Source organism: Hemibagrus wyckioides, linkage group LG19 (assembly GCF_019097595.1).
Source record: "Hemibagrus wyckioides isolate EC202008001 linkage group LG19, SWU_Hwy_1.0, whole genome shotgun sequence".
In the NCBI taxonomy this organism is placed as follows: Eukaryota; Metazoa; Chordata; class Actinopteri; order Siluriformes; family Bagridae; genus Hemibagrus; species Hemibagrus wyckioides.
In genome coordinates this window covers 3,158,830-3,173,307 of record NC_080728.1, presented here as the reverse complement: position 1 = coordinate 3,173,307, position 14,478 = coordinate 3,158,830, and the positions used below count along the sequence as shown (strand labels likewise).

At 42.7% G+C, this 14,478-nt stretch overlaps 1 protein-coding gene across 1 annotated transcript in view; it reads right to left on the bottom strand.

The window, feature by feature from the left end:
• LOC131370456 (NACHT, LRR and PYD domains-containing protein 3-like) overlaps positions 1-14,478 on the bottom strand; it is an 89,572-nt gene that overhangs the window by 66,839 nt on the left and 8,255 nt on the right. Inside the window, exon 5 of the mRNA XM_058417808.1 lies at positions 5,577-5,750. Coding sequence (XP_058273791.1) covers positions 5,577-5,750 — 174 coding nt within the window. The remainder of the gene's footprint in view (positions 1-5,576; positions 5,751-14,478) is intronic.

The following is a 14,478-nucleotide window of genomic DNA, read 5'->3' as shown; positions in this document are numbered from 1 at the left end:
CTTCTCATACACACACCTACTGATCACCTATTGAATACTATATGAATGCATATGAGTCAGAGGGTTTACACATACACACTCTTTACTGAAGACCCATCAAGTCACATTTTGCACTGCAGCTTCTCAGATATGTACATCTGACCAAACAAATCTGTGATAAATCAGTGTTGTATGAAATTACAGAACTTTTTACAGACTTCTATTCATGTGTCCTGCTCACCCTGGTCCAAACTTAACAATCGTATCCCCCTAAGTAATTTAATTATCATAGTTAAAACCAAAATGGCGGCAAGGTGAAGCTCAGCATCCAGATTATGAGATTTACTAGTCATTTCTCTACTAGTTGCAAGTTGAATTGTCTCAGAATACATTTACATTTACATGTACATTTCCGGCATTTGGCAGACGCTCTTATCCAGAGCGACATCCAAAAGTGCTTTAAGTCACTATCATTGAAAACATTAACACTGGTTCAATAGGTTACAGACTTAGGATACCATTAGCCTAAATTTTTTTTAAACCATATAACAATACATAAACAGGGAAAGATAAGAGCTAATTTAAGTGCCTCAGGAAAAGGTAGGTCTTAAGATGTTGTTTGAAGACAGTCAGAGACTCTGCTGTACGGACATCTAGGGAAAGTTCATTCCACCACCTCGGTGCCAGAACAGAGAAGAGTCTAGATGAATACCTACCTTTTACCCTGAGAGATGGTGGGACCAGTCGGGCAGTGCTGGTGGATCAGAGAGAGCAAGGTGCAGTGTGAGGAGTAATAAGGTCTTTGAGGTAAGATGGTGCTGGTTCATTCTTGGCTTTGTAGGCAAGCATCAGTGTTTTGAATCTGATACGTACAGCTACCGGAAGCCAGTGGAGATAGCGCAGCAGTGGGGTGGTGTGGGAGAACTTAGGCAGGGTGAATACAAGCCATGCAGCTGCATTTTGGATCATTTGCAGTGGACGAATTGCATTCAGAGGAAGACCTGCCAATAAAGAGTTGCAGTAGTTCAGTCTTGAAATAACCAGAGACTGAACAAGCACTTCAGTAGCCTGTGTGGATAGAAATGATGATAGAAAGGTGATCCTTCTGATGTTGTACAGAAGAAAACGACATGAGCGTGCCACATTGGCAACATGGGAGGAAAAGGACAGTTGATTGTCCATGGTTACCCCAAGGTTGCGAGCTGTGGCTGAAGGGGAGATCATTGAGTTGTTCAGAGACAATGCAAGATCGTTGTCTGGGGATGAATCACCTGGGATGACCAGCAGTTCAGTTTTGCTGGGATTAAGTTTCAGCTGATGAGCTGTCATCCAAGATGAAATGTCTGCCAGACACGCTAAGATTCGGGCAGAAGCTGTGGTATCTGAGGGAGGGAAGGAGAAGATAAGTTGGGTGTCATCAGCATAGCAGTAGTATGAAAAGCTGTGTGAGGATATAACTTTGCCAAGAGTGTGAGTGTAGAGGGAGAAAAGGAGAGGACCAAGTACTGAGCCTTGTGGGACACCAGTAGAGAGTCTGCATGGGGCAGATGTCATTCCCTTCCATGTTACCTGATATGAGCGACCATCCAGGTAGGAAGCAAACCATTCCCATGCTGTTCCACAAATTCCAAGACTCCTGAGGGTGGACAAGAGAGTCTTGTGGTTAACCTTGTCAAATTCTGCAGTAAGGTCAAGGAGGATGACAGCTTGGCTGATCTAGCAGTATGTAGTTTCTCAGCGACTGCCAAAAGGGCAGTCTCTGTGGAATGTGCTGCTTTGAAGCCAGACTGGTTGGAATCATGGAGGTTATTCTGCAAGAGACAGTCAGACAGCTGATTATAAACAATTCGTTCGAGAATTTTTGAAAGAAAGGAGAGGAGTGATACCGGTCTGTAATTATTTATGTCAGAGGGATCCAAAGCAGGTTTCTTTAGTATGGGGATAACCCTTGCTTGCTTAAAGGCAGTTGGTACCTGTCCTGATGTAATGGATCCATTGATGACTGTGGTGATGAAGGGCAGGGGGTCAGGTGAGATGGTCTGCAGAATAGTGGAAGGGATTGGAGGAGTGGATGATTTGCAAAACCTCTTCTGCTGCTATGGTTGAGAGATGCTTCAGTGAATGAGTAACTGAGTCCTGGCTGTGTAATGTAGATGAAGTAGGGGCGGACGTGAAGGTCTGGCAAATGTTCTCAATCTTCTCTGTGTAAAAAGTGGCAAAATCTTCAGCCATCAGGGAGGATGGAGCAGGTGGAGTTGGAGGGTTGAGTAGTGCAGAGAAGATGTTGTGGAGCTTTCGGGGATCTTGTGCAGAAGCCTCAAGCTTTTCCTTGTAAAAAGAAGTCTTGGCAGAAGTCACATCCGAAGAGAATCTGGACAGAAGCATTCGATAAGAGGTGAGATCTGCGTCCAGTTGAGATTTCTTCCACTTCCTCTCTGCTGTTCGTGGTTCTCTCCAATTGTTGCGAAGCACATCTGACAGCCAAGGAGCAGGACAAGAAGTCTTCCTGCATTTAGTAGATAAAGGGCAGAGATGGTCCATGGTTGATGAAAGAGAGGAGATAATAGTGTCTGTAGCTGAGTCAGGAGGAAAAGGAGTTATAGTCAGGAAGAGATGAAAGATTGTAGGAAGCTACAGAGGGAGGAGAGATAGAGTGAAGGTTCCAGCAGATGAGAGAGGGATGTTGGGAGTTACATTTGGGTAGTACAGGGAGAATGATAGTGAAGGATACCAAGTGATGATCTGAGATATGAAGTGGGGTAGCAGTCATGTCTGTAGCTGGGGAAGGGCAGGTGAAGACCAAGTCCAAGACATTTCCTCCCTTGTGTGTTGGAGGGCAGCTGTCAAATGACAAGGAGAACAAATTCAGAAGAGTCAGAAGGCCAGAAGACTGAAGCTTGTCAGATGGGAGGTTGAAATCTGCAAGGACCGTCAGAGGGGTGCTGTCAGAAGGGAAGATGCTGAGGAGTATGTCCATTTCTTCCATGAAGTCTCCAAGAGGACCAGGAGGATGGTAGATGACAATGATGGAGAGGTTGATTAGAGATGTAACTGAAACTGCATGGAATCCAAAAGAAGAAATGGTGAGATGAGACAAGGGGAGAGGTGTGAAACACCATCTCCGGGACAACAGCAGACCTGTGCCACCACCCCTGCCTGATTCTCGTGTGAGTGAGAGAAAGCATAGGCAGAGGATAGAGCAGTCGGTGTAGCAGTGTTTTGTGGTGATATCCAGGTCTCGGTTAGTGCCAGAAAATCAAAGGAATAGTGGGAAGCTAAAGCTGAGATGAAATCAGCCTTCCTTACAGCAGACTGGCAGTTCCAGAGCCCACCTACCACCGCTGTTTGAGACTGAGACAACAGGGGAGGGTAGATGAGATTGCTGGAAACACGACCTTTGCTTCGTGGGTAATAATGCCTGTGTCTGTAAGAGGTAAGAACAGAGATGGGTTTGAGGCACATGTCTGGTTTGGTCAAAGTGAGGTTAAGTGTAAGTTAAAAATGTAACAGGACAAGAAAGTTGTTAGTAGACACTTACTATAAACAGGTCTTGACCGGGCTAGATGCAAACCACTACAGACACTCGTGTGTGTAGTGGAGAGCCTTCAATAGCCTTACATAGATCTCATACTGCTGACAAGCATTATTGTACATTGGTCACAGCTGCACAATAGTACTTTAACTAACTGTCAACACCCTCAGAAAATCACTGTGGACCACTGCTCTGGCTTACTGGCTTGTCATGATTTTTATGGAAACATGGCATAAAAAACAATATTACAAGCAATGCCATTGAACTAGAGAGCTGCAGTGTTTTCCAGACAGGTAGAATGGCAGTGCACAATGGTAAGCACAAGTGTGGAGGTCTGTTCATTTAGGTTAACAAATAATGGTGCACAGACTTGGCTACAACTGAAAGTCATTGCTTGACTCATCTAGAGTATTTGATGACTAAATGCAAGCCCTTTTATTCACCATCAGCATGCAACAGTCTGCATACCTCAGTGGAGCATTTTTTGTTGCTTGGGACTTGCTTCACCAGAGGGGACAACACACTGGGACATGTATATACACTGCTGAGGAGTACAAGGCCATTCCCCTCCCCCACTTGGGTCAGTCTGATCACCTCTCTTTGTTCTTGCTATAAAAAATACACACCACTCATGAAATGTGTGAAACCAACAATAAGGTATAAGACAGTAAAGGTATTGCCAAAGGGGCATTTCCTCACTACAGCAACAGTTTCAAGACACTGACTGGAGAATGTTTGCCTCAGAGGCCACCTCAGGCCCACACACAGACATCAACATTTACATATCCTCTGTTCTGGACCATATCAACACGTGTATTGACAACATAACTACTGTCAAACACTTTATCAGAAGCCATGGATGCCACCTCCCGCTGAAAGCAATAGATGCTGCTTTTAAATCCAGTGATACAAAAGGACAATAGCAGAGCCAAGGTTAACCAGAAAAGGGGCATTAAGAAAGCCAAGCATGCACATAAACTTCACATTGAGGAGTACTTCCACAGCAACACCAACATCAGGCTCACGTGGAAAGGCATCCAGACTATCACTGACCATGAACCTACAATTGTCTTTTCTAACTGGCCATGCCTTCCTCCCAGACGAGTTCAACCACTTTTTGTCTGCTTCGACAAAGGTGTCAAACATCACATCACAAATGTTGACTCCCTTACAGCTGATCATCCAATATCACTCTCCACAACAGAGGCACATGCAAGTCACCTGGTCCTGATGGCATACCCAGGTGTGTGCTCAGGGCATGTGCTGGCCAACTGGCTTAAGTGTTCACTGACATTTTCAACATGTCACTGGCCCAGGCCACTGTTCCCACATGACTGAAGACTATGTTATACCAATGGCCAAGCATTCATCTGCAGAGTGTCTGAACGATTTCCACCCTGTTGCACTCACCCCCATTGTTATAAAGTGCTTTGAAAAACTGGTTCTAAGTCACCTCATAGCAAACGTTCCACGTACACTGGACCCACACCAGTTTGCCTACCATCTGAACAGTTCAATGGAAGATTTCCACTGCTCTTCATCTAGTTCTCACCTACCTGGATAATAGCAATACATACATTAGGATGTTGTTCATTGACCTCAGCTCTGCATTTAACACAGTCATCTCCACTAAACTAATCACAACTCAGCAACCTCACATGTCCTATGTCATACAACAGTTTCAGAGCAACATTAAAAAACTGATCAAAGACCATATTTTCATGCCTAGTGGTTTATCACCTAGGAGCAACACTGAATGACTAGAATATGGCAACAGTGGGGGCAACAGATCCATCACAGACAAGAGTTTCAGATATTCATTAACATAGAGAGTGTAACCCTGTAACATTTAAAGCTTGAATTCATGGTTAAAGCAGTATTTAATGTTTGTTCTTTAAATGTTCAGAGTTCAATTTAATTGTAATCTACTGAACCTATGTGCTTTGAGACTGTGATACTGCATTAAAGACTTTTCCATCATCACACTGTTGATGAACCTAAAACTCCTTTAGACACAATATAAAAAATATGTCTTGCTGAGGAGTAGGTCATGGGATGATCTTACCTCAGTGTCTGCAGTTTACAGAGAGGATTCTCCAGTACAGCAGAAAGATATATCACCCCTGAGTCTCCTAGTTTATTCTCAGACAGAATCAGGTCTTTCAGATATCGGGGGTTTGACCTCAGAGCTGAAGTCAGGACAGCACAGCCTTCAGCTGAGACACCACACTTACATAACCTGTAGAGAGACACAGTGATACACTCCTCATCAACAGGTTTTTAAATCTTTTTTAAGATTGGTTTAATTATTCAGACAGACATGTAAACAACATATTACCTGTTTCTTCTACTTATCAGCATAATTAAAAAATGATTACACTAAGTGTTTCATTTATCTCTCATCTGTTGTGTGTGTTACGTAAATAGTTTAATACCAGCAGCAGATGCTGAACAGAGAACAACAGACTGACCCTGAACTTTAAAGACAGCCTTATGAACCTACCTCAAACTGTTTTGCACCGGTCCACTAATGTACAATGAATGTAGAGTTAATGTTTCTATTTCTGCATTGTATGTAGCATTGGCAATTTAATGTTTGCACTGGTTCACTTTTTATACAATATTTTACTGCACGATTACACAGTTAATACTTTCTCTGTATTTTCTACAGTTATTCTTGCTTAAAGGTCTTAAATGTTTCTTTAGATTTTTATGTTCATATTTTTATTGTTGTGCACCAATACACCAAGGCAAATTCCTTGTAAATGTAAAACCCACAGCACTTTGCAAAAAAGCTGATTCTGATTAGAGAGAAAGAGACTTTGACTTTCAGGATGTCTTTAATGCATCAGTTTTCTATATCAGGACCCCACAACCTACACTCAAAGCCCAAAACCCCTTTAGTCATGAACCTATTTCAATCCATAAATCCATATGACCGTCTATAGTCTGGTTTAAAGTAAAGTCTTGGATGTCCACTTTTTAAATAATCTGTGCAGTAAGATCACTTTCAAGTTTATTCTTTGCAGCACATTGTACTGAGTAAACAAATTTTATACTGTCCACGTAGTAGAGTGAGTGTGATCTTTTTACTTTTGTCAGTTCAAGGACATATTGGTTTACCAGGATACAGCATAAAAATCATTTTAAGCATTGTTTTCAAAGTGCAATTACATGCAAAACACCAGGTGTGTTCATGTGAGCTCATCATAAGTAGGAGAGACAACTCTGTGTTTGTTGATATAGAGGATGTTTTGTAAATAGTTACGTATTAAAAGTATTAGTTTCTCTATGCCTTGAGACTTTTTGGACACCCTGTAAAAAGGGGGCTAATCTGTTATGTGGTGTACAGGTTCTTAAACTATTAGCATGATGTTTCTGAACCATCAGAAAGTCTTGGCTCACCTGATCCGAGCTCTCCATACAGTACTCCATTGGTGTGAGTTGTTTTCCACATATTGCAACTGTAGTGCACAGTGGGATTCTCCAGCATTCATTCACTGATTTGTTGATGGGTTTGTATGACAGATCAACAATGTTACATTTTTGTCCCTGTCCTAAGCTCAACTATGTTGGCCTTCACCTCGTTAATGTTTATCAGTCATTAAGTGAACTCTGTGAGTGCTCCTTCAGTGTTTAAAGGGTCAGAGACCTACACAGTACAGACACTAAGGCTAGTGTCTCTGCTTGTACTAATGCCTGCAACAGCATCATGTTTAAGCACTTATACTATTGTCTGAGTCAATGATGTTAATTACAGTATCAACATTAGCATGGGTACAGTATTTGCATCAGTATTACTGAATTCAGTATTACTGAATTCATTCAGCAAGTGAACATTTTGTCCTAAAAGTTGATGTGTTAGAAAATAGTGCCAAATAGTGATGGCTAGATGATTGGATCATAGAACAACGTTTTCTTTTACATCACATGGATGGCCGGGTGCATGTGTGTCGCTTACCTGGGGAACACATGGCACCAGGATGCACTATGGGAAGAAGGAAAGCTGGCAGAGGTAGCGTCATGCTTTGGGCAATGTTCTGCTCCTAAACCTTGGGTCCTGCATCCATGTGGATGTTATTTTGACGCGTACCACCTACCTAAGCATTGTTGCAGACCATGTACACCCTTTCATAGAAATGATATTCCCTGATGGCTGTGGCCTCTTTTAGCAGGATAATGCACAATGCCACAAAGCAAAAATGGTTTGATGAGCACAACGACGAGTTTGAGGTGTTGACATGGCCTCCAAATTCCCCAGATCTCAATCCAACTGAGCATCTGTGGGATGTGTTAGACAAACAAGTCTGATCCATGGAATCATCATGGTACCAGATGATTCTGGGATCTAGTGGAGTCCATGCCTCATTGGGTCAGGGCTGTTTTGGCAGAAAAAGTGGGACCAACAAAATATTAGGCAGGTGATCATAATGTTATGCCTGATCAGTGTATTCTGTGTTCTGAGTTAGGATTACACAAATTTCATAATCTTAACCTGCAGTGTTTCTGTCAGGGTAATTCTGTTAATGAATTATTGGCACATGAATTGTGTAATAAATAACTGAAAGGAGCTTATTAGTTAGGGCTAGAGTTTTACAAAATATTTGCATTAACGATCTATTGATACCTAATAGCCCAATGCTAATGCTAAAATAGCTTAATGTTTCATATTTTCAGCTAGACCAAATGATCCTTAGCATTTTACTGTTGTTGATCTCTGTAGTGCCTTTTGCAGTGTCTCTGTCAGCAAGCAGATGCTGCCAAACTTTGCCTTGACAGTCAAACAATGTCAATCCTCCTGGACACACCTACCACAAGGGTTCATTGGTTTACTGGCTGTTCTTGTCTGTGGTGCATTCCTCTTTGTCATCACTCTTTGTGCCAGAAGGCTGTTCTCTACTGAAATATGCAGATGACATGGCTCTAGAAGAGGCTCCTTTGTCCTCATCACCTGGCCAAGCGTGGTTTTAAAGACCTTGCCCTCAAAACTCTAATTCTGTCAGCCTCTGGTGCAGCATCTGGGGTTTCTCATAACCCAAGGACAGCACAAACTCTCATTTGATGGTCTGAGAGTCATAAGAAATGTCCATCCACCAAAAACAGAGAAGGCATGCTTAGTTTTCTGGGACTGATTAATTACTGTCACCAAAATATACCTGACTGTTCACACAATAACAAAATATTGTCCCAGTGCTGTCTCAAAGACATGCTGGGTACTGTGGAGTGCACTAAGGAAATTATAAACTCTTTCTGTTATCTAAAACAATCCTTGAGCTCTGCTCCAGCTCTAGGTTTATGTGACTACAACGCACCATTTCATCTCTATATCAACAAGCTGCATGGCCGCGGGAGTCTTGGCCCAAGCGCATGGTTATGGTGATCATTTCTGTCAAATTTCTCAACCATGTGCTCCAAGATATGCCCGTTTGTTTGCATTAAGTTGCAGCCTCTGCTCTACTGCTCTTAGATGCTGAAAGAGTTGTCCTTTCACACTCCCTCACACAAGCACCACATACAGTAGCTTACAATGATGCACACCTCACCATTCTTATTAACATTCAGACACAACACAAAAGATGGCAGATTACTTTATTTACACTAATGCTATATTTAGTTGTGCAAATTCCTCCTACAGCTGCCAAGACCTTTTCATCTTAGGCCGTTTACAAGTGAATTTCTACACATGCACAACATACAGGAACAGCCAGAAGGCTGTTGTCTATGTGGATTGTTATCGGCTCCATCAGGCATCAGAAGTGGAGGAGACACAGGAAGCAAAAGTGAGGAGGCCGCTCTGGAATACTTGCTATGCTAAGGAAGCAACCACACAAACCATCACTTCCCAACATCCTCACAAACACTAGATCCATGAACAACAAAATGGATCTGAAATGAAACTACAAATAACTGTAACTAAACTTATTAAAGATTGTTGCATCCTGCTAATAACAAATACGTGACTACATTAACTCATTCCAAATGTAGCGATCTAGCTAGCATCTAGCCATAGCTGCTTATTTTAAATATTTGTATATTTGTACCTGTCATAACTAAAACAACTTCTGCTATTATTATTTACTGTCCCTAACCCTGTTTCCTCACTGTCTAACACTGTCAAACACTGTCCTTTTTGCACATAGTCATTGTTATGTGTCTTGTCATCTTGTGCACTTATGTTGTATGTTTAGTTTTTAAATAATTGCACCTTAAGTATAGTTTAGCTCTATGTTTGTCCGAGACACCTGTACTTTGTTTTTGTTCTGTGTAGCAGGAGGAGTGTTATTTCATTTCACCATGTACTGCATCAGCTATATATGATTGAAATGACAATAAAGCTTCTTTGACTTGACTCGACTTTTAACCATGTAGATCTAAAAGCAGTCCTTCCAAAGCTTGAACAGCACATGAAATGTGCCACAAGAGGAAAAAAATACCCCAGACAAAGCCTACTCAAACTTCAAGAATGGATTAAGAACAATACCATGATCACATCTAGGCTAGTCAGGCCACGTTTTCATACTCTTATTTCCAGCATATATCCCCCTACAGAGGAAAGTTCAACCCACCATAATGACTTAAGATATGGCTCGAATGAGCTTCATCACAGCTGCAGGACTGTTTTGAGAGAACTAACTGGGACATTATTGTAGATGAAGATCTGGAAGAGTACACATCAACAGTAAAAAACAAATAAAAAACTGTGTTGACACTGGCACTTTAGACAAACAAATCAGGGCATACCCCAACCCACAGTCATTCCTCTGCTAAAAAAAATGTCACTAGCGGCCTCAGTTTCTCTACCAAGCAAATAGTTGCCACTATAGATGCAACTGTCACTGCACTTCACACCACATGAACCCACTTTGAACACTCTTCATAGGATGCACTTTGTAGACTTCAACTCTGCCTTCGACACCATTATCCCAGGTAGGTTGGACACCAAACCTGCTAACCAAGGCCTTTCCCAACACAGCTGTAAATGGATCAATAATTTTCTAACAATTTGCCACTAGACTGTAAGACATGGTCACCATTTTTTCTCTATGCTTACACTCAGCACTGGCACCTTGCAGTGCAACATGTTGAGCCCCATTATTGAGAATGAAAGAATGAAACTCCTCAGATCCAACTTGGCGAAGATGGCTGGTGGGAACAAGAGTAGGGGATAAAGATATTTAATAGTAATGGAGTTCATCCCCAGGTAATCTATACATGGCTTCAGTCCTCCATCCTTTTTCCCCACAAAGAAGAATCTGGCTGCTGCTAGAGAGGTGGCGGGACAGATAAATCCTGCAGTCAGGGCCTCCTCTATGTAGTCTTCCATGGCCTGGGTCTCAGGGATGGAAAGGGGGTAGATCTGGTTCCAGAGAGGAGAGGTGTTGGGTAGAAGCTCTATGGCACAGTCCCATGGTTGATGAGGTGGTAACAGGGTAAACACCTCCTTGAGGTCCTGGTACTTGGCTAGAATCTGAATGGGTTTTAGGGTGGTCAGTGGTGGTGTGGCATGACAGGATTCCCCTAGCAGTGGTTTAGGCAGTGTGTGGACAAGTGGATCAATTCCTTGCATTGCCAGATTGATAGATCATTGGAGTTGAGCCATGGACACCCAAGTATGATGAGGTTGTATGGAGAGGAAATTATGAAGAACATTAACTCTAGATGAAACTTGTTCCATGCATGATGGAAAGGATTTGATGTGTGATAAGTCTGTCGCTGATGGGATGATTATTAATTATTAAAGGTGCGGCACAAGGTGTGGTGAGCAGACGCAGTTCTTGGTGCATCAGGTTCACCACAGATCCAGAAAATCAGTAAAGTAAATCAGATATCAATTTTGTCAAGAGGAAAGTTGTGAGATCAACCATTGAGTTGAAACAGATTAATTTGTTTTACATTATTTCCTATGGGGAAAAATAATTCGGTTTTTGACCAAATCGGTATTTGACCAGACTTTTGGAACGAAGGTCACACACCGAGGTACCACTGTACTCTGCATGCCTTAAATTAACCCTTGGGGATAAATAAAGTTTTTTAAATTGAATTGAATTAAATTGAATAGACTGTGAGGACATGAAGTGATGGTCCCTATAGCCATAAGTGAGATTTGCTTCTTGGGGAAAGAGGCAAAATTATTCCCAGTTGGGTTGGCAAGTGACTGTGAAAATTGGCAAGAGCGTGGAGGCCTCATCACGGCAGGCTAGTCCTGCCTGAAGTTTTGCACACAGTCTTTCACGAAATACCACTTTTAATGCTACCTCGTTCCATCTGTGAAGCCAGCAGCCTAATCAATACCATAGCTGTAGGAGCTGTACAGAAACATCTCAGCCTCCAAAAGGATATTCATATACCTCCCATAACAAGAGAAATGTGAGAAGGATTGTCATTCTTTTGTCATTGTCCCACATGGCTGCTGCCCAGTCCAAAGCCCTTCCAGTGAGTAAGGATATTGAAAAGGTGCATTTGGTGGCTTTGATGCAGTAAATCTCTGAAATCAGTTGTTCTTTGTAGGCTGCAAGAAGATACTCTTGTTGTGAAGCCAAGGACTGGAGTTTTGAAAATTCTGTGGGATTCATTCGTGGCAACGTATTCTGATGATTACAAAGCAAAAGCAGAATCCACATGCAGAAGTTAAATAAGAAAATCCATAGGCACACAAGAAACAGGGTTGGCAAACAGGCACAGGTCAATAATCCAAAGAGACGGTGCATGGCAAACAAATCCAAAAACACAATCCAAGAAACAGAGAGAATGAGATACAAGTTAGGTCATAAACAGTAACTAGGAAAACTGGGAGCACGGCTTGGTACATAGGATAAACACTGTAATACACAATGTGTATAGTGTTAGCATAGCTTTAATAGGCTTAACCAAGAAGTGCTAGTATTCTGGTGATGGCCTGGTGGTGGAACCTATAGGTGCCCTAGTTATCAACATTTGCATAGCAGTTCATTTGCTATATTACTCATGCTGTAGGGGAAGACAGAGCGAAGACTGGAACCATGACCCCTTTCACTCATATTCCACTCCTTCTTCCCCCTATTCCTTTCAAGAATACCAGCATTGCTTTAATTATAGAGAAGGCAGAGCAGATGTTCTCACACTGCTGTCACTCAACAACACATCCTTAATCCTCATCCCAACACAGAGTAAAAGGAATAGAGGCAGACCAAGGGTCAGTAACACCTGGTGTTGTAGCCTGTAGGCTTTTAAGAAAACAAAATAGTGAACAATATGCCAAAATAGAGACTACTGGCAATGATTATAACAGCAGTTCTTGTCAAGGTGGTGCATTCAGGGTGTGGTTCAAAAGATATATGATGCTGCATCATGGCTGACACTATAAGAACAGTGCTTTGTGGTGATGGCAGCATGGCAGTAGCATGCAGCAGTCACTCCAGATCCAAAATGGTGCTATTGTCCTCTTATAGCCCAATTTCTACGGCACAAGGACACGAGATACAGCTGTGTTCATGTATACAACCATCAGACGCTATTAAAGTATGAAAATCATGCACCAGCCAACATGCATGATAATCTACGGAAAAAGCTTTGTGATCTTGGCTTGCTGCGGGGACCAGGCCCCAAGTCCTCAAGTCGACAGAAGCAGTGTGCACAGCAAAAGGGCGGGTGTCTGTGCTAGCCTAAAAACAAACCCTAGCCAACCGGTGCTCCCCTCCATACTTCTATCCAATGTCTCCTTCCTGGACAATAAACTGGACTACATCTGACTTGAGCAAACTACCTAGCATGAGTACAGAGACTGCTACATTTTTGTTTTTAAGGAGACAAGGCTCAGTGATAGATTTCCAGATGCCACCATTCAGCTAGATGGGCTAACTGGGTTTTGTGCTGACAGAAATGCAGTTCTGTGCTGTAAGACTCGCAGGGGTGGCTTGTGTGTCTACATCAAAGCGGAATGGTGCAAGAACTACTGTTTATTGCTAGTGGAGTTTGTCATTGATAGATGCAGACCATTTTATTTACCATGGGAATTCACCACCATATTCACTGTTGTAGTGTACATTCCCCCGATCGCTAATGCTAAGGAGGCTCTGTGTGATCTCTAGGGAGCTATTAGTGAGCTGCAGAATGCTCACCCCAACAAACTTTTTATTATTAGATTTCAACCATGCAAATCTCAAGTCTGTTCTCCCTAAATTCCATCAGCATGTAGACTTTGCAACCAGAGCAGTGAACATTGCCTGTGCGTACCGGGCAGAGCCCTGCCCTCACCTTGGCTACTCAGACTACATCTCTGTTATGTTGAATCCAGCATACAGACCCACTCATCAGATGCTCTAAAAAGGTTCTGAAACAGGTGAAAACCTGGCCAGCAGGAGCCATCTATGCTCTTCAGGACTGTTTTGAATGCACTGACTGTGACATGTTCAGGGGGCTGCAACCGACGGTGAAACCCTTGTAGGAATACTCATCATCAGTAACCAGCTACATCGGCTTGTGCAATGATGATGTGACTGTCTCCAAGTCCATCACCACACGACCCAATCAGAAGCCATGGATGACCACAAAGCTGTGTGTGCAGCTGAAATCCAGGAAGTCTTCCTTCAGAGCTGGAGACAAGGATGCCCTAAGAACAGCACAGTCCAAACTGTCTCAAGCCATCAGGGAGAAAAAGCATGTACATGCCCAGAGAATCCACAGTCACTTCTACTTCCTGCCTGTGACAGTGATGCCTCCCTTCCAGATGTGCTGAACAGCTTTTACGCTCAGTTCGAGCCACAGAATGATGTGACAGCGAAGAAGACCATCCCTCCTCCAGAGGACCAGGTGCTCTGTCTCACCATGGCTGACGTGAGGAAAAGGTACTGAAGCATTTGGGCCCATACAACTAGACTGTTGAACAGCTTCTTCCCTCAGGCAATCAGCTCAACAGAGAACTGAACTGAGTTGGACACACACAACTGATATTGTTTACATGCACACATCACTTGGATCACTTGGACACA